The following is a 20754-nucleotide window of genomic DNA, read 5'->3' as shown; positions in this document are numbered from 1 at the left end:
AACAAATACATGGATTAATTCATAACAACCTCAAACCTCCCATTGTTTGGGAATAACACAAAACATCTAATAAAGTCATTCTCTGCTGTTGACACCTGGGGTGTAATTTATAAGGGAATGAAAGTGCTCAATTACAATTCTAGTTAGTTAAAACACAGAAAAACAAAACAAAACCAAACCCAGAAATTGTTCTTCAGCTAAAAAGACTCAAGTCAATAATTTGATTTAGCTCTTACTTATAAAGATTTCTTCCTCCTGGCATTCCTTTATATTCATTACTAATGTAGTATCTGGGAAGAAAACAAATTAAATATATATTGATTATGTTTTTTAAGAAAGTCAAGCACCCTCTATTTAACTCAACACCAAACATTCATGCTGGCCCCTCTCGCATCCTTCTCCCCTGCCCCCTCTCCCCCAGAAGCCTATTTCCTGTCATCTCTAAATAGATTAGGAGATCCTATTTTTTAAAGTAGACTAAAATATCTGAATGCAGGGATTGTTCCCTTCACTAAAGTGACAAGTAAAAACTCAAAAAAAAAAAAAAAAAGTCTTTTGTGAGAAAAGTACCACCGGACAGCCAGCCTGAAGTTTGAGAGCCCACGTACCTATATTGTTTTCCATATTTGCTATTTTATAGCACAAACTACTAGACGGCAGGAGCCCCATCTTTCTGAGAGCAGCTGAGCCACTTCTAAAGAGGCCTTTTAAAAACTTCTTTGGGCAGTGGCAAAAATCCTCCGTGGTGAGACCCAGTAATGAATTATAGAAGTGCCTTAGATTCTAATGAAAAATAACACTCCTTTGCCACCAACTCATGCATAGTAGTTGACAGCTTCTGCAAAGCTTTCCATTTTCCAGAGTAAGGTCGAGATACGGACAGATAAAATAGCCTCTCCAAGCCTTCCAAAAATTTGGTGCCAGTTAAAATTTAACCAAATGCCCCTGATTCTGATTCGGTGTTCCAAGACATTTTAAGAAAAAGAGGCTACAGCTCTTCTAATGCAAAGCAGGTAAGAGCAAGAGGTAGAGCTGCTTGGTGGCATGGTATCAAATCTGCCAGGCGTATGTGAAAATCATTAAGGCTTCCGTATGCTAAAAAGAAAAAAAGTACTGAACACATTCCAAATAGACTATTCTTTATTTGTAGGAGATTTTCCCCTACTTCTGGGCAAAGAGGATGTGATTACGACGAGTATGTTTACATCCTATCAATTATTGGAATACTCACAGGTAATCACTGGTAAGAGCTTCTATCCCGATGACTTCCCAAGCTCCTTTTGTAATAAATGTGCAACCCTAATGGGATTTTTTAAAAAGACGTTTATTAACCTCTCTAATCGAAGTGGAGGGTTGAATCTTTTACAGCAGCAATTTAGATAATCTTAGGTCTTCTTGGGTTTCCCCTCTCTATCCCATCATCCTCCAGATACCCCTTTGGAATTTGAATTAGCCAGATTATTAGTACCTCCTGATTGACTTTACCAAATGTTTCCACTTCAAGTTAGTCTCATTAAAAAAGAGATCAACCTGAAATAAATTACGTAAGAATACTTACTTGCTTATCTATTTGGAATAGGCAAATGTGCTTGTAGCCATCTTGGTTGCTGATGATCTTGTAGAACCTCTTCCCGTCGGAGGTAAAATGAGGCTCTGAAGGCCTAAACTACAGAATAATAGAAAACAAAAAAACAGATTAGAGCGCATCAGTCTCATCTCAGTACCAACTTTAATTTTTCCAAGTCCTCTCAACACCTCTGCCCAAAACCCATGCTTCATTTACTTGCCAAGAGAAACCAGAGTGTCTCAAAAGAAAATTCTCCTTCTAGAAAATGCAGACAAAAAGATCTCTCAGGGAATTTTTTGTGCAGAGTAAATGAGAGAAAGCACATAAAGAGGCTTACGCAGGACTCTCAACACATATCAGTGGTATTGTTATCTCTGGACATCTCTCTGTGGAGGATAACTCTATGACTTCTGGCTATAAATGTGCAAAAATTAGCATTCATCTTTCAGTTTTAAGAAGTAAATTTCCTCAGTGTCACAGATGTGCTTTCTTGAAACAGACTATTATTATTATTATTATTATTATAACTGGGAGTTTGTACATCTTAATCCCCTTCACCTATTTTGCCCATCCCCCATGCCGCTTCCCTCCTGGCATCCGTGAGTGATTGCTTTCTGTTTGGTTGGTTAGTTTATTTGAACAGACTATTATTTTTACTGTTTCAGATAAGAAGTGGTTTTTAATTTGAGGGCTTTGTCCCCTCCTTTTTAAATACTTATTTCTTTTTGAAAGCCAGCAAGGGTTTAACCATTTCTGGACCGGATACTATAAGGAATGTCTGTCGTACATTTCACATGGAAAGATTCTTATAGTTACCATTTTTATTGTAAGTCTTTTCATTCTGCTAAGTAGGATCAACAATTTACCAAAAAAGTAGTTGTATGGAAATATAGTATAAAATTTCCATTTTTCACAGTTCAATAAAAGATAGTTCTCAGAACATAATGTAGTTTAAGCAGAAGAATATCTATCCCAGCCTGAAGGGAATATGTCGCTTTACGACTTCGATTTCCTTCCTACATTTGAGAGCAGGTAGGAGATGGTCTTTTAAAATTGTTGGTTCACTTTACCCTCGATGTTTCCTCTCTTATCAGCTCCCATTTTGGGAAGGAAGAAAAACGCTTCCCTCTTCTCTTTAGTGATTCAAAGTGGATTCATTTCTGGAGCAAGCTGAGGCGTGCAGTGCACTTGGTGTTCTCATTACAGCTCTCTGAAACACATTCCCCTCTCTAGACCTGTGTTCACAGCCTCATCTTTTTAATACATTTCCCTGTTTCCCCTGGATGGAGTTGTGCCTAGTAGAAATGTGTGAAAAGTGGCATCTGTCTGGTTAAATACAGAGAGGAAAAAACATATTTTTTTCAAAGAGTCGTGAGGAAGTGTAGCATGTCTCTTGCCATGGAGGAAACCACTTTTCATGTTGGCAAACCTCTCCCCTCTGCCCAATCAATGCCTGAAGAGAAGGGACGTGTGAATGCTATCGGAGCTCTGAGCCCAGCTGGATGGGGTCCTGTTTCTGGACCAGGGGCCTCCCCTGTATACCCCAAGAGATGTGAATGAAATCTTTACTTTTTTTTTTTTTTTTTTTGGTCCCTTTGTTTCTCTCTTAAAGGAGACTTAACAGAAGGGATCATAAAAATTAGGTGAGATTTGTTCATCATCTTTCTATGGGATGCCACAATGGCTGTAGATCCTCCGCTAACTTGTTTCGTCCCATGGCCCGGTAGCCACACGGTTGGTGATTCTGCCCAAGGCATAGTGTAGCGGGAGTGAGAAGCATGACTCGTCTCTGCGGGTCACCGTCCTTTCTTGGATAAAACTGCGTCTGGGGCCTAGTAAAGCGTGAAGCCACACGAGTATGATTTCCTCCAAAGGGAGGTGCACAGCAGTGTTGCTGGACGGATACAGTCGCTGCCGAGTTGCTGCTGGATATAGTCGCATCTCCTTACACATTTGCGCAGGTGGTGGATGGAAGCCATGTTTTCTGCCTCCAAAGCACAGGACTTCAAAGATGAGGTCAACGAGTATATTCTGCGTCTTAGCTGCTTTTCAGCAGCAGTTGCTTTTTAACTTTTCAGGAGCTACCGTTTGCCTAGAGTATGTCTTTTGTTTTGTCTGCCCTCAAGTTTTCACTTGTCCCGTTCCTTTTTCCACCTGAGCATGTTCTATGTTCCCCATGAAAAGCTATCTCTGCAGGGCACATTTAAATATTTTGAGAAAGGGCGCCTGGGTGGCTCAGTTGGTTAAGCGACTGCCTTGAGCTCAGGTCATGATCCTGGAGTCCCGGGATCGAGTCCCACGTCGGGCTCCCTGCTCAGCGGGGAGTCTGCTTCTCCCTCTGACCCTCTTCCCTCTCATGTTCTCTGTCTCTCCTTCTCTCTCTCTCAAATAAATAAATAAAATCTTTAAAAAAATAAATATTTTGAGAAATTGGTCAAGTAATATCTCTATTAATAGCAAATAACATAGGGCCCCCCTTTGGTATATCTGCCAAATATCGAATAGCTCTGAGTATCTGATCCATACCACAAAAACCCTGTAACTCTTCAGCACTTACTCTTCCAACCCAGCCAGTGGTACTCATTTCAGCGTGTTCTTGTGCCTAAGGAGGGAAAAATACAAGGCAGCGTTTCAGAGAGAAGTAAGATACTAATTCTATTCTTTATCTGCAACTCGTGGTAACAGAAGCAAAACTGCACTTAAAATAATGGAAAACTATCTCCATTCATATAGTTGTATTCATGCTCAGATTGTTTATATGATTGCATTAGAACAGTTACCTCTCTTGCCTAGAGCTCTGTCTTCCATATGTGGCCCTGGAAGCTCCCCCAGCATTTTTAACTCAACCCGTACGGAACAGAAGATGATGTCGTTTATCTTGCCTCCATCCCCACCGGCTTGTTCTGATGCCTTCATTCTTCTGCTTCGTGCCACCCCTCACCCAAGCCAGAGACTCGGGAGTCACTGTGGATGCCTCCTCTCCTCACCGCCGCCTCCCCGGCCCCTGGCTCCTGGTTCTCTGATTTCTCTCCTCCTACTGCACTGTTACTGCCTTAGCTTCTGTTCTCGCCCGGTTTCGCTTGGCCCATTGCCCTGACCTCTCCGGGTTGGAGACCCTGCTGCTCTTCTCCTCTTCCACCCTGCTCAAACCCCGCTGACCTCGTTTGGCAGCAGACAGTTCTATCCCATTACGATGCTCTCCTATCTAACACCTAGAAATAGCTCCCCGTGTCTTACAAGTAAGTCCAAACTCCTCAGACCGGCACCTGAGCCTCAGCCCACCTCCACCCTCGGTTCTCACCATGGTGCCCCTCCCCAGCCCCTCATCCTCTGGAGCCCCAGACCCTGGCGCTCCCAGCCATTCACGGGATGCCTTTGCACAGCTTCTGCTCCCAGGGTCCTTGTGCCCTTCTCTGTCCCGGGTGCTCTAGGCCTCCCTTGTCATCTCCCATTGCCTGTCCTCAGTTGAGTGGATCGTCTTCTTTGGCCCTCCATTCCCTCTGTACTTTGCTTATACCCTTTTAGGGCACAATATCCTGATAGTAGGATGATAAAATTGGCAGGAAGCAAAGAGCTTAGGTTTTTTAGTTTGGATTCTGGCTGTCATGTGACCTAAGCAAGCTCCTTAACTTCACAGAACCTCTGTCTCCACAGTGTCTGGCTACTGTGAGTGTTCAAGAAACCGTAACTGTTATTACTGATTATCCTAATGGTATTCCCTATACTAAAACATACACATTTTGGGGACTGGCATGTTGTCTAATTTGTTTGTTTTTGTTTGTTTTAAATCCAGAGCTATGCACGGCATAGCATAGTAGGTAGTACGTAGGGACATAGTAGGTAATCAGTGTTTGCTGTATAAATAAACGAATGGGCAAATCAAGATATGGTGTGCCCAAGCTTTCGGAGGCAAGAATCTGCGCTGTGCCCAACCAGGCTGGGAAATGTGTGTGGGGGGGGGCGGGGGAGGGTAGTATGTAGGCACAGAGCCTATTACCAGAAAAGGGCTTGGAGTGGTGTCCTTCATATAGGCCAGTAAACCTTCCCTGGACGTCGCCCTTCCTGAGGTTGCTGGTTCCCACAGGGGCTCTAATTCTGATTCACCAGCTTGGCTGAACCTTGTGGTTTCTTCTGGGGAATGCCCTGCCCCCCAGCACCTCGAGGCTGAATTAACACTCGCCTTTGTCTTAATGTTGCCACCCCCTCCACCTGGTAGTTATCTATTGATGTTCTAAAGCTCTTGACTGCTGAAAGATAGTCACAGGATGGTAAGAGATTTGTGTGGCCTTTTGATACGTGTTTTGTTTCACATATTCTCAGCCAATCATTCTCCGCTCCCCATATTTTCTCTATTGAAACACACTTTGTTGACCTTGCAGCCACTGGCCCTCTTGGGCTTTCTGAATTTTGACATCAAATTCTATCTTCTGCGTTTCCAATCACCACCCCCTCCCCAAGTGATACTATCCATAACTAAGACAGTATGACGGATGAGGAGAGATGAAATGGAAGTACCACCAGATATCAGATTCTCTAAAAATTAGTCAAGACTTACCCACTGCCTCAGGATCTGACATAGAGTCAGAAAGAAAAGAAACTCAAACTTTATTTCCTGATTCCTAACCATTCCCTCTCCCTGTTTTTATATAGTCCTTGGATCACATGTAGCTTTAGAAGCAGAACATCCCCCATTAAACCTTACCACTGTATTTCTCCAGTGGTTGGTGGAATTATCATAGTCACAAATATCCATGACTGAATAGTTCTGAATCCTTCGGAGCCACTGCAAGGAAATCCTTTCTTCATTTACCCATGTCACATCACACAAGTAGTAATCCCTGGAAGGAAGGACGGAAGGAAAAAGAGAGAGAAAGAAAAAGAGAGAGAGAATCACTATTTCCAGACCTTGGTACAGATAGACATTTTACTCAATGAAATCAATCTTAAGAGGCATATAATTTTGCATGGTTGTCAAAACAACTTAATACCACAATATTTTACCTTTTCTGAAAACTTAAAGTGTAATTTAGTTTTGAATGGAAATTAAAATATATCTGACAGGAAAAACAGCAGCTGACAACGTAACAGTGGCTTAGCAAACGTGACTCACACCACGGCGCAGGATTTTTCAAGTCCTCAACTTGGCCTTTAGTGGTGCCAGGAAGTCAAGGGTGACGTTTTCCTATCTCTTTTCTGCTGTCTTGAGAGAACATTACAGTGAAGCCAGAGACACTGGCTGAGATTCGAATATTTTCTGGTAATCTGACGCGTGCTTCTCCAGAAAATCCTTACTTTTAAGGGTGAAATTATAACTGACCCTTTTCTCAAGCTCGTTTTCAAAGGGGAAAAAAAAAATGACTCACATCTCTACAGACGTTGAAAATCAAATAATTATATTGTAAAAATTTTTTCTCAAAAGTCAAACATGAACCATGTGAAAAAATCAAGGAACCGTAACATAAAATTTATACGAACGGAGATACCGCTAGCAATGCACCCTCCTCCAACACATACCTCTAAACGTTTTTGGAACTACCTTTTGATTTGCAGTGAGATGCATGGAATTCTCAATTTACCTTTCTGCTAGCCTACCTAAATATTTCCTCTGGATTGTTTATTTTATTTGCTCCTCCTAGCCCTCAGTGTGATTCTGAATGACCATTCTTAAATCATTGGTTTCCACTGTCTGATCAAAGCTTTGTTCCGTTTTGTCACAAAATTTCCAAGAGGATCTTTTCTCCCCCTTTCTTCCTGACTGGCCCTGGCCCCGTGGCCATATCCTCCTCATCACTCCGAATGCTCTAAAATGCTCCTTTGCTCTTCCCTTCACAGGCTGTGGCCACCCCTCCTCTGTCTCTTTGCTGTCCTTGCCTGACCACAAGCTCTCTGAGGCACGGCCGCAGCTTTCTTGCTCCCAGGGTGTCCCCAGGCCCCATCGGAATGAATACCCGGCACAAAATAGACACTGGAGCTGAAATTCTGTGGAATGCAGCGCTGACGAAGGGGAAAGTCCTATCGTGTTCTTTGTGGCCTCAATAGCTCTGTCCTTCCTCAGATTCACAGATCATGTCCTGTCTGCACTCCCTTCACAGACACAAAAGCAAACAGCCACTACTTACGAGCACTTAGGATGGATCACCACTTCACTATCCCCCCTCTATAGCTGGGGACACTTCCTGTGTTAATGTCCCCAGGGGCACCTCCTGGCTGTCCCCGCTGCAAGCAGCAAGTACTGAAAGACCCCTTCACCCAGCAGCAAAACACCACCTTCCCACCAACAGGGACTCTTCTCCACTTCAGCCCTTTCTCTTGCTTATTAAGAACCTATACACTGGGCGCCTGGGTGGCTCAGTTGGTTAAGCGACTGCCTTCGGCTCAGGCCATGATCCTGGAGTCCTGGGATCGAGTCCCACATCGGGCTCCCTGCTCAGCAGGGAGTCTGCTTCTCCCTCTGACCCTCCCCCCTCTCATGCTCTCTCTCTATCTCATTCTCTCTCTCAAATAAATAAAATCATTAAAAAAATAAAAAATAAATAAATAAATAAAATTAAGAACCTATACACTATCCAGTCAGCATAGTTGGTATTCCATGAACACCTTCTGAGATTTCCCAGCTGCCCCCTGCTTTGTTCAACCTGCCCTCAGTCTGAAACCTCTGCCATGCTCTGACTTCCTTAGGTCCTCCTCAAATATCCACTGTGCCTTCTTGGAAAGCCCCTCCGCCCGCACAGATATCAGCAGTCTTAAGGGGCTCATCACTAATGACTGCCAGGCTGCAGGGTCTGAGAGTTTGCACACCTCTTTGCACGCACAGGACCAAGGGCACCTCATGGAGTCCAACTCTTCTGCCCTGTGCCCAGCCCACATTCATTAAATGAGAAAATGGAAAGGCAAATAAATCTTGCTGGGGATAGGGACTAAATCATGCAAATGGGATGGAACAATGACATGCAAGGGAGAAAGTAAAACTTTCTGAGATTAACTTTCTAGACTAGGGGTCTGAAGACTTTTTCAGTAAAGAGCCAGATAGTAAATATTTCAAGTTTTGCAGGTCACGTGAGCTCTGTCACAGTGACTTATTTCTGCCTTTGCAGGACAAAAGCAGCCACAGACAAACACGTTTAGAGGAGTTTCAGTGAAACCCTGAGATCTGAAGGTCATATAATTTTCACATGTCATGAAATATTAGTCTTCTTGTGATTTTCCTTCCCAACCCTTCAAGAGTGTAAAACCCTTTCTTACTTGCAGATCATGCAAAAACAGGCATGGGGCTGGATTTGCCAGTGGACCCCAGCGTGCTAATCCCTCCTCTATGCCCGTGGTTCTCAATCACAGATCAAATCCCTTTGTGAATCAGATGAAAATCATGTGCCTCTCTCTAGGGGCAGTGGGGGGGGGGGGAGGAGTCTCTTCACTTACATGCACATATTGCCCAGGGCTCCGTGGGCGTCGATTAGGATCATAGGCTCCAGAAACAGCTTTCCATTTTCTAAAGTGTCCCGGTTGGGGAAAAGGGCGGGCGAGGGGGGAAGGAAACTCTTTAACATGATTAGTGGGTCACCTTTACTAAGTGCTGTATCCACTAAAAACCGTAGATCGTACTACAGGTTCAGAAATCAGCAGTAGAAAAGTAACTTTTCCTCATTCGAAATCGGAGTAATGAAATTTGGGAAGTCGGCCAGGAAACTCACATGCATCTGGCACCTTCCCTGTGCATTTCTAGATCAAAGGTTCATGACCCTGTATCTTCCACTCTCTCTGTCACTCTCGGGTAGCCCAAGGTGTACTCTGCACCTTCTGATGCTTCCAGAAGGGCCGTTGGCCAGCCAGCAGATGGGACATTTTGAATCCTCATGGAAATATACTTCTGTTTAATCACAGCTTCTCTTTAGGATTTGGAATTAAGGGGAGACAGAACGACGCTGCATACCGTGCCCTGAGCCAAGATCGTGCCAGTCTGAGATGTCAGTGAGTCATTAAAAATGTATAAGGGAACCAATGGCCCAATTGTACTTTTTATTGAAGGGTTTAAGTCCCACTTAGGACCAGAAAAATCCAAAGAGCAGGATTATCAACTATAAATTACATTACATGCTGATTTTTCTTGAAGATTTATTTATTTATTTTTAGAGAGAAAGTGTGCATGCATGTGCAAGTAGGCGAGGGGCAGAAGGCGAAGGAGAGAGAAGTTCAAGCAGGCAAACTCCCTGCCCAGCCTGGAGCCCCAGCTGGAGCTGGATCTCATGACCCTGAGATTATGTCCTGAGCTACCCAGGTGCCCCAGATGCCGATTTTATTCTGTAAAAGCAGAGAGGCGTCTACTGAATAGATTGCTTATGTAATGGTGGGAAGGGGCAGAAGAGGGACCGTCAGGCAACCTGGACTTCCCTTGAGCCAGAGACCACCTATCCTGTCAGACATAGTTATTCAATAAGCTCTTCTAACTTCTGGGACAATGTTATTCTAAGGAGAGTATGGTTGACTTTAATACTAAAGCAATGGAGTAATTTCTGGATATAATAATAGGAGTTCACACCCATGAGCAGTTTACTCTGTGCTAAGAACTGTTCCAAGTGCTCCAAGTTTGTGGCACCCTATGGGCTAAGAAGGCTAGGGTTCATGTTTTGCAAACAAGGAAAGGGAGGTGTAGAAAGGTTAAGTAAGTTGCCCAAGGTCACACACTGGGAAGTGTCGGAGCCACGATTCAAACCAAGCAGTTGGCTTCAGATTTTCTGTTCCCAGTAGCTCCCTCTATAGAACCTCCACCCATCCCTCTGGTAAATACTGTTGGCTAGCTTCACCCTCTTGCTTTTTTTCCAGGATAAAATTCCTCACTCTATGAGTGAGGTCTGTTTATTCCTACAGAGTGTGTGTAAACTAAATAGCTGAATTTTATAAAGCAAATTATATTCGAATGTACTGGGACAGACCTGCTTTTGAAGGTCATACTACAGAGAATCCCTTTGTAAAGTGACCACTGGGTAGGAGTTTAATAAATGTCTGTTGAGTTGCATTAATTTCCCTAATGCGTGTACATGGTTTTTTTTGGTATGTTAAGGATACTTAACATCAGGTAGGCATTACTAACCGGAAAAAATGTTGGAGAGAAATTGCTCCTAAGTGCAACTGCAGACGGTGGAGTGATTAACTTGGTGAATCACCCAAGGAAGCGGGCGTTCTGCCAGTGCTGGCCCTGGGCTCCATGCCACCCTCTGTTCTGAGGGGAATGCCAGCCTTCCTGGGGCTGCTGACAGATCGCTGAGGAGAAGGACAGGTGGGGTGAGGGGGAGCCCATCACAGAGGGCAGCACCCACAGCAGGCGAGCTCCTGATCCACCTCCTGTCTCGAGGTGTTGCTAGCTTGCAGCCATTTCTGTCCAGTCCGTTTATCTCCTGTGTGACAACCCCAGACCCTGATATCGCTACTTTATAGATCAAGGATTCTCCACTGTTCAGAGGAGGCATTTATCTATTACATTACTCAGCAGCAGAAAAAACAGGGTGGGGCAGGTCAGGAGCTGGCTGTGATGGGTCCCCGGAGCCATTCAGCAGATGTCGGGTGGGGTCACCTCAGTAGAACATGCCCTTCCCAATCCTCTAGCTCAGGCCACAGAATCTGCAGATGGCTGGGAGGAGGCAGAAAAGAGGGACTGCTAGGCAAGGTCACTTGGAGGGTCATCTTCGGTGCTGGTTGTGTAAACCATCCCACGCACATACAGTCACACACATAACATAACACATCCATCCACGCAGAAGCTTATTCATTTATTCTACAAATGTTCATTGGGCACTTGCTGGGTGTCAGACCCCCACCCCCCACCCCCGAGACGCACTGAAGATACTACTGTAAGATGGGCCTCTACCTATAGAACTTTCTTATTTCAACCCAGCAACATGAAGCCAGGCTCTAAATAAAGCAGATGGGGTGGGGGGGTTATGATTTTACAGTATATGTTGTTTTCTCTCAAAGATGTTGAGCTTGCAAATTCCCATTATGAGTCATCAATACAAACGAGCAGCCTAATGAATCTAATCCACTTGACCTCTAAGTCAATGAGGGCAACAGGGAGGCTCCCTGCCTCTGGTAGGATTTCACCTGCTAAAAGATCTGTGGTGCAAGGACATGGCCTCAGGGGAAAGCGAGTGATGGGTGCCTGGGCAGAGGACGGAAGAAACACGCCCACCCTCACAGGGCTCCAGGCGATCTTACACTCCAGGAGCTAGCGGATGGCTAGGAAACACAGCAGAGGGTGCTGGGCAGTTTCCGAAGAGGCACAACTTGCCGGGATTAACCCCGCCCTGTTGGATGTTTGTATGAGGCCAGAAAGTTGGGCATCACCGCCTGCTAGAACATTTTCCCCAGAGAGGACCTCGAGCCTGGTTTTACATAAACTGCAGCCTCACTGGTGTTAATAAAGACCAGAGCTGGATTTATAATTCCCTATATAACACATTCCTGAGGCATTTCCAGAAATGATTCTTCAGTAAAATACATCTCACATAAAATATCCCCAGGGCGTGAGGCAGTCCTCACCAGGAATGCAGCATAAAGAACTGTAAACAATTACTTAAAGGTTCATTCGTCCGGGGCAAAAACTAAGTCCTTGGACTTGCGCACATTTCCTGAGCTCAGCTTATGGAATGAAGTTTCTAAGGGGGCAGGGGGAGACCCCACAGATGGGGACCTGTGAAATGGCCATGACAATGACACGGTAGGCAGTGACTTGTCAAGTGAGATGTGAGCGGGGCATCAAGCATAGTCCCTGCCCACAGGAAACACTCTCTGCATTAGAACTCCATTATGCAATGAGCCTGGTCTGGCAGGTCCAGGCCTGTGTCCCCTTCCCAGCTCCCATGCTAACTTGCTGTGTGACCTTGAGCCAAAGAGTTTCCCTCTGTAAGCCTCAGTTAGCTCATCTGTGTCCCACAGCATTGTTCTCAGTGTGTTCTGGAAGCCCGCAGGTTCTAATATCCCAACTCCTGGTAGAAGCAGAAGGAACAAGGCCTGTGCCTGCAACCTGAGCAGTAATCGTCTGGTTGGTTTCTGGACCTGCACTCCTGTGTTCTATCTCACTTGAAAAAAAAGGCTTCAGGTCCTTAAGACAGTTTGTAAACCATGAGTGAGGTCTAAAGCCCCTCCCAGATCTAAGGTTCTGCAGAGCAGGGGCTTGTGGCTCATCCTCAGCAGATGTTGGTCGTAGACCAAGAGGTCACACCAGGCCCTGTTGCTCTTTCCATGGACAGCCCTGTACTTCCCCACGCATGGGTTACCTTCACCTTCAGTGCCATCCCCCCAGCTGTGCCCTGTGGAATCCTTCCTGCTCAATCCACACATTGCCCAGGATGCTTTCTCTGATCCCTGGGGTCCTGGAAAACCCATCTCCCCCTCCTCGGAATGTCTCTGGCCTTCTGTTTATGCCTCTGGAGTATGTGCTTTTGGAGTCATTTATGGGAATATATTCTATCCTTTGCTTGGTCGAAAGTGCTAGAAAGACAGTGGCTCAGCCCTATGGACATTTGTTATGTAAATAGTGGGTGCTCAATCAATGTTGATAGAAGAGATGACTGGATGGGGCCACACAGCAGATTTTAGAACCTCCAGGTAAATTTTTATACCTTTGGACAAACTCAGGAAAAACAGGTTTTTAAATTTATTGATAATTGATTTTTTCCTCCAAAAGAATGGGTTAATATAGATATTTCTAATCAAGTCAGTGAATTAATAACTACAGAGCAGAGCCTACAGCATGCCTGATGTGGTAAATTTAACCCTGAGAAGGATGCTTCCATGTTGCTCTGATGATAACTTTAGGAAGCTGAGGGCAGGGGTTGAATTCACATAGAGGGAGGCACCTAGCAGAGCACTTGTAAGCGCTCTTTCTTCTAAGTCAGAGAGACAGGTTTGAATACAGACTCCTACCATTTTCTTAGCTTCTAGGCCTCATTTCCTTATATGTAAAAGCAGCATATAATTATAGTTGTTGGAAAGAGTTACTTTAAAGATTTATACAAGAAAGCCTGTGATCATGCCCTGTGTCTGGCACATAGTGAGTGCTCATATACTAGTTATTATTTAAAAGCAACAAGAAAACCAAGATAATGACAGAAATGAATAGAAAGCAACTTACAGCCATAAAATGCATGCAATGCCGTGGTTATCTCTACAGGAAAAGCACAAGGGGCTGAGGGTACGCGGTGGCAGACTTCAAACCACCAGCGATTAGTTGAGCAAGTGACGTCCTGAGGCATGTCGGTGTCACGAGGAGCCCTACATTTCTCCAGTTCTCATGAGGACCTGCACAGCCCTCGTGTTCTGACCTCACTCCTATCATTCACCTCTCCACTCGCATTGCTCCGGTCACTTGGCCTCCTCACAGGGTCCTCTCAGGCACCAGGCACATCCTCTCTGCGGGGTCTTTGCACCTGCTCTTCCTCTGCCTGGATACCAAACCCCCAGCTACTCAGGGGGCTAGTTGGCCCTCTGTCTCCCATCACGGCTCACGGGTCATCTCGTGAGAGAGGGGTTCCCTGACCTCCCCCCATCATCACCATTACCCTGCCCTGCTTTGATGGTCTTCACAACAATATTCTGTCTACCTGGTTGTGGTCTGCCTCCCCCACCTTGAGTGTAGGCTCCATCATACCCAGGACTCTGGTTGCTCTACAAACTGTGCGGACCCCATCACTGGAACCGTGCTCAGCATGAAGACATGAGGTGACGGCTTGACAAAGAATGGCTGCTGAATGGCTTCCGGCCCCAGGGGGACACCATGGGATGCTACCCCTGATTCTGCCATTCATTTTTAAAATGTTCTCCCCGAGATCTGTGAAACTCTGTACAACCCACACATTCTGATCAAGACTCTTACCTCGCTGAAAGAGCAGCAGGAGGAACGATTTCTATTGGAGTTGCGTTGGTGTTTGGGTCGAGATTGTCGGTTTTGACAACAAAGAACTTTACGGTTGGATTTACAGCTCCTGCCTAGGAAAACACAATAACAGAATTGATATGGACAAAAAAAAATCACATCATTGCACAGGTGTAAAACTGTACAAAAATGTCCGCATGAGAGCGATAAAATTATAATCATGAGACACGTTAAAAAATTTAATATAGACAGACCTAATACAGATAGAATGAACATAAAAGAGAGTCATGAAGTGCAATTTTTTCATGTTCAGGCAGAACCATATATATTGACAGCTCCAAACACTCCGTTTAAATCATGAACATTCATAACTTAATGTGTTTTGTGCAAACAAGGATAAACTTTTAAAAAATCAATTCTATTATTTTGCAAATATACTCTGACTCCAGAAGACAAGAAGTCTAGTGGCTGACAACTAGGAAGAATACCTTGGGTTCAGCCAAAGACACAACCCACCAGGAAAATGAGTTTAGCTGAGCCGAGAGCCAGTAACGGCTAATTAGAAAGGCATCATTTGCACTCCAAATTCAAGCTCACCATGTTCGAACTTTACAATCAATATGATGACAGAAATCTACAAAACTTTTTTATATATACACATAGATCTTCAATTGACAAATTAGTTAGAAATAATATATTTTTAGTGAGAGCATTTTATGTTTTTTTTTTTTTTTTACCAGTTTCACTCATCAAAAAATAACATTCCACCGAAAATACATCTCTATATTTAGTCTCGGATCTTTTTTTTTTTCTTTTAACTTCCTCTGTCTTCCTAAAATGGCAGCTCTTCATGAAGCAAATTGAGTGAGTTAGTAAAAATAAAAATCCTTTTTCCCAAGTTGCTTAAGCAAAAACATTTACTATTAGATTTTCCTATAGATGATTCTGTGGCCATTAATATTACGATACTAGTGAAGAATCCTGGATCCCTTCTAAATCCCCCTCTTCCTCGGCTTACACTGCTTAACAAAGCTGTTCAATTTTCATAAATATGCATCCCGGAGGAGGAGAACAGCCTTGCAAACCAAGATGTGAGACCATTATTCCAAACGCAGGACGTGTGAAATTCACATTAGTGCCAAATCTATACCAGAACCACTGAAACTAGTCACGTATGGGTTAATTAGCAATACAACCTGATACATAACTGAGCTTTTCAACTTCATCCAGGGCATATTCCAACTTCTACAAATAAGATGAGCTTGTGATTCAATGACAGCCTCTCTTTTCCTCCCCTGAAACATTTTCATTCCCCCTACCTCTTTCAAAAGCATTTTCCCCATCTTTTTCGGCTTGTCATTCCTCAAAGTTTTTGGAGAAATTACAAAACCTTAAATCACACTCTTTCCTGGGATAATAAAAATACTTTAAAATTGCCAGATGCTGTTGACTTCAGCAAGAGTAATCACAGCAAGCTGTTGAAGAGAGACTGACAATATTTTCATTAGCAGGAAAGGATTAAATGAAACCATTCTCTTCCCATCAAATCACGGAACCACTATGTGAATAGGAGCACAGACCTTTGGATATGGAATCCGCACAGTCTTTGGGTACTGCAGTGACTCGTCAGAGTAGAAGGAGTATTCAATAAGTGGGACTTCTGTGTCGTTAAATTGGGCATATGCTAAAAAAGTGCCTTTTGGAGACCACCACAGAGCAGAGTAGGCACTGAAGATTTCCTCTGAAAAAAAGACATAAATTGTTCTGTTACAAGAAGTAGCTGATAAATTGGCTTTGGCATTCAAAATATTGTTCTCATTAGCTTTAGTAATTACAGTAGAGTTCAACTAATGAACCATTTTGCATTTGCTGGGCTTCCAAATTCAGAGTAATACAAATGAATAAAAATAAAATCTTCAAGGATAGATCTGGATTGTAAAAATAAGTAACCCATTGGACCATTTTAGAATATTTTAGCACACAATATTTAATATAAGCTCTACATTTTTTTCTTTATCTTATAATCCTCTGATTTTATGCCGCAAAACATACTAAAAGTAAATTTCACACAAGGGACTGATTCTCCTTTCTAATTTTCAAACAGTCAACATGCCAGCATACTCTTCCCAACTGGGCTCAGTTTGTACTGTGCCCACAGGGTACTGGTGGGTGGTGTGTGGCTCCAGACTATCAAACTAATATGGTACCCACAGTTTACTACTCTTGGCACAAACAGGGTGTGGGAAGGATGAATTTAGAATGACAAGGAGCTCCGTGAGACCCCTAGTGAGAAACACCTCCTTCACTTAGCCTAGAAACTAAAGACTGCTGCAGATTAGCATGCCCTTCTGATGCATATGGTGATGGTAAGAGAACAGAGTCAAAGAGAGAGGCAAATGAAAGGAAAGGTCTTGCTCTCCTGAATGTTGTTGGACTCATTCTCTGGCAAATGTAGTTCTTTCCTATGTTTATTATGGAGTCTATTCATGGTACTTCCAATCTCTGGCTCTTAAAGTGCCAAAACCTTTTTCATTGAGGGTTCAGGTAGACTAGACAGAGACTTCCAGTCCTTTGTGCAGATTTAATCTACAAATCTCATGTTCTGCTACTGGTGTAGCAGTAAGGTAAAAGGTAAAAGCAAAAGCATAGAAACTTGAGTCTTAGAGTTAGGAAATCATCTGTCCCCATCACTTTTCTGATTCCCGAGGCCTCTTTACGGGTGTCTTCCAAATGCTTCAATAATAATAATAATAATGGTAATAGTAGTGTCAGTAACAGTAACAACAATAACAATAGTAACAAAATGTAATAATAATTATCATGATGAGCAACTAACATTTAAAGAGTGCTAACCATGAGCCAGATTTGATGTGCAACTGACATCTGTGATCTCCGGTAATCCTCACACAGTAGCTCATTGTGCAGGTGAGAAAGGAGTAAGCAGGCTTAAGGAGAAGAAGTCATTGCCCAGAGTCACATGGCCGATAACTGATTGAGTCAAGAATGAATCCAGACTTGTCTGGTTTGAATTCATGCTTCTTACCTCCATGATCTATGTCCCTCCATACATATTTCAGCTCTTCCGGTAACAGAAAACCTACTGGGTAAGGCAGCCTGCTCTGGCTTTATCTGTTTTCTACCTATGTCATTAAGTTATGTTTATGTAGCAATTTAGAATTCACAAAACACTTACCTAATTTAGCCTTCACAAAGATCCCTAGATGAGCCTATTCTATTCATATCCCATTTTGCAGCGAAGGCAACTGAGGGGCTTAGAGAGAGAGAATGAATTTCCAGAGATAAGACAAGGACACGGGCCGTGTGACTCCGAGTCAAGGAGTTTCTACCGAGAACTTCTGCAGATACTGAGTTGATGCCTCCTTCCTGTGGCTTCTACCCATTGGTTCTAGTCTAAGATCAAGATGCAATTACATAAAATGAATACAATTACAGCAAGCTTATGGTTTTTTTTTAAAGATTTTATTTATTTATTTGAGAGAGAGAGAATGAGAGACAGAGGGCATGAGAGGGAAGAGGGTCAGAGGGAGAAGCAGACTCCCTGCCGAGCAGGAAGCCCGATGCGGGACTCGATCCCAGGACTCCAGGATCATGACCTGAGCCGAAGGCAGTTGCTTAACCAACTGAGCCACCCAGGCACCCCAAGCTTATGGTTTTTAAAACTGCTTTTAAGTACAGGTAGCTGGTAGTATCTGTGTTTTGAATTGGTGGGTATTTGTAATACAGAATATATTGTTTCATACCATGATGTATTAAAACCATTATTATAGAACTACTTCTGGTCAAACTCAAAGTCCTGAGAATGAATAGTAGGGAAAAGGGAGAATAACAAAGGGGGAACAGATTTCCAGTCCTTCCTGTTACAAAGCTGGCTGTGAGCACAAGTGTCTACGGCACCCCCTCCCTGACATTCTGCCCCTCCCTCGCCATCCTGTGATACCTCCAGTCCAGCCACTCTGACCTTCCCTTGGACTTAGTGCCCTCCCCTGAATAGGTCCCTTGATTCACTCTATGACAATTATCCATTAGCATCTTTGTCTCCCTCTCTGGGCTGAACTCCCTGAGAGCAGCAGTTGGATAGCATTTGCCCCCATGTCTCTAGAACCTGACACAGCACCTCATAGGTAGTTGGCACTCAGTGTGGATTGCCCTGAATTACCCACACCCCCACCGTCAGCACGACTACTAGAGGGTAAGGAGTGCCCCATCTTGCAAACTTATTTCTTTCTCTATCCCTTTTCATCCTTGCTCTCAAAATTCTCATTCTCACCTCTGGGTTAGGTAAACTATACTCACGCTTAAGAGTGACTGTTGAATCACAGACCTGTACCTCTGAAGCAAATAATACATTACATGTTAAAAAAAAAAAAAAAAGAAGATAGTAGAAAGGGAAAAGTAAAGGGGGGGAATTGGAGGGGGAGACCAACCATGAGAGACTATGGACTCTGAGAAACAAACTGAGGGTTCTAGAGGGGAGGGGGGTGGGGGAATGGGTTAGCCCGGTGATGGATATTAAAGAGGCCACGTACTAAATGGAGCACTGGGTGTTAAACGCAAACAATGAATCATGGAACACTACATCGAAAACTAATGATGTAATGTATGGTGATTACTGTAACATAATAAAAAAATTTGAAAAAAAAAATAGACCTTATTTGATAAGTAAAAAAAAAAGAAGAGTGAATGTCATGTGATTAACTTCATACTAGGAGATAAAGTATTATTATTTTTACAAAAGAAGGCACTTGTTAACTAAAGTAATAATCAGTTAGAAAATCATGAAAGAAGACAAAGTGAAAACATCGAGACATTGAGAGAGAAAGTCATTTGGGAACCTGGGACGGGGCAGGGGACACATGTCCCAGACGGTAGGCTGCTCTGTGAGTGTCCCTCCATGATGTGGCACACGGCCCTGTCTGGACCTTGCAGCTTCATTTCTTCTTTTACTTATGAACCTACAGATTCTCAAAATGTACTCTTTCAGTCTTATACTCAACAAGTCTTCATGGCTGCAGTGGAGACGCTCCATGGGAGGGTGGATCTCATGTATGGAGACACGAGTGTGCCCTTTCCAAGTATGGATCATTCATAAATATATAAAACCAATTATAGGAACTTCCCCATAGGAACCAAAGTCCTGTTTTTTAGAGACAGACCCACACTGAAACTGGGAAGCCATTCTTCTGTTTGTCATCAACACGCAAACTGAGATCTTTCCAGCTCTTATCTACCTGAGAAAGGACTAATAGTGTTAGGTGTGTTCTTATCCTAGAGACACTCAGATGTTTCGAGGAAGGGTCGAGTGCAGCTTTGGGAAGAGCCTTTATCCAGGTCACTTTGGGGCTCCTACAGGTTGTGCTGTGCTGTCCAATAAGCGTTAAAGATGTTTTTCAATTGCTAAGTGACGAGCGTTAGTAAATTTCATTATAAATTATTTCTGGGCCATGGGGATTTATCTTTTTTTTAAAGTGATTTTTGTTGTTGTTGTTGTTGTTATAATGTTAGGCCATTTAATCGAACCTGGCTTGAACTGGGTAAGAACCAAAATGAAGTCATGAAGGAAAACTTTTTTTTTTTTAACTATGTGGAAGAAATAAGAGGATGAAATAAGGATGAGTACTTAATAGGCATGAGGCAACCTTGTGAACAGTCTGGAACAGCCTCAAAAATGCCTTTTACCTTGGCAACTATAGACGTGAAAAATGTTTTTCTAATATTTTCTAAGACTCTATCCTAAAAGAGAGAATAATCCTTTTTATTATTTTTAGTTCTGTTTTTTTTTTACTGATTTTTTTCCCCCAGAAGCCTTTCTAATTATTTTTTCCTTCTTTAAAAATAGGAAATTATGATTTGTCCAAGTTCAAATGAACACAAATCCTCTGTAAAACAGATGCTTTCTTCCCCCTCTATTCCCCAACCTCCAGACAATATTTTGTCAGCTCTTGGAATGCTGTGGGAGTATTTAGCTTTCCTTAGTAACTCTGGGTTAGGTAGGCCCAGTTAGAGAAACATCTGATGTTAATCTGGAAGCTTTCATGCCCCAGTAAAGCAGAAAAGCTACCTACACAGAAAGGCCCTTTGTAGGAGGAGACAGAAGACAATAGGGGCATTGAGAGACAATGAGGACATAGGTGAAACTAGCTACTGCTAGGAAATCCTTGTTCTGGGAGACACCTGGTATTGTGAGTGCTAAAGAGATTTGATGTCATTTTAAAAAATGCAACTTATTTTGAATGCCATTGAATTTCTCCATTTTAAAAGAAATGTTTAGCTACTTAAAAAAAAACAACTTATAGATTTT

The 20754-nt window shown here is 43.2% G+C and overlaps 1 protein-coding gene across 2 annotated transcripts in view; it reads right to left on the bottom strand.

Annotated features, from left to right (window-relative positions):
• Nucleotides 1-20754, bottom strand: part of DPP4 (dipeptidyl peptidase 4) — a 77603-nt gene that overhangs the window by 26751 nt on the left and 30098 nt on the right. For both annotated transcript variants that reach the window (XM_028113133.2, XM_028113134.2), the window contains 7 exons: nucleotides 16016-16176; nucleotides 14436-14548; nucleotides 6270-6405; nucleotides 4125-4169; nucleotides 1559-1666; nucleotides 1232-1299; nucleotides 237-290 (listed from right to left, as the gene is read on the bottom strand). In XM_028113133.2, coding sequence (XP_027968934.1) covers nucleotides 237-290; nucleotides 1232-1299; nucleotides 1559-1666; nucleotides 4125-4169; nucleotides 6270-6405; nucleotides 14436-14548; nucleotides 16016-16176 — 685 coding nt within the window. The remainder of the gene's footprint in view (nucleotides 1-236; nucleotides 291-1231; nucleotides 1300-1558; nucleotides 1667-4124; nucleotides 4170-6269; nucleotides 6406-14435; nucleotides 14549-16015; nucleotides 16177-20754) is intronic.

The sequence above is a fragment of the Eumetopias jubatus genome, unplaced genomic scaffold (genome assembly GCF_037043125.1).
Source record: "Eumetopias jubatus isolate StellerSeaLion01/CBP00866 unplaced genomic scaffold, mEumJub1_p1.0 scaffold_3, whole genome shotgun sequence".
Lineage (NCBI taxonomy): Eukaryota > Metazoa > Chordata > Mammalia > Carnivora > Otariidae > Eumetopias > Eumetopias jubatus.
This window is presented reverse-complemented; position numbering and strand designations above follow the sequence as displayed.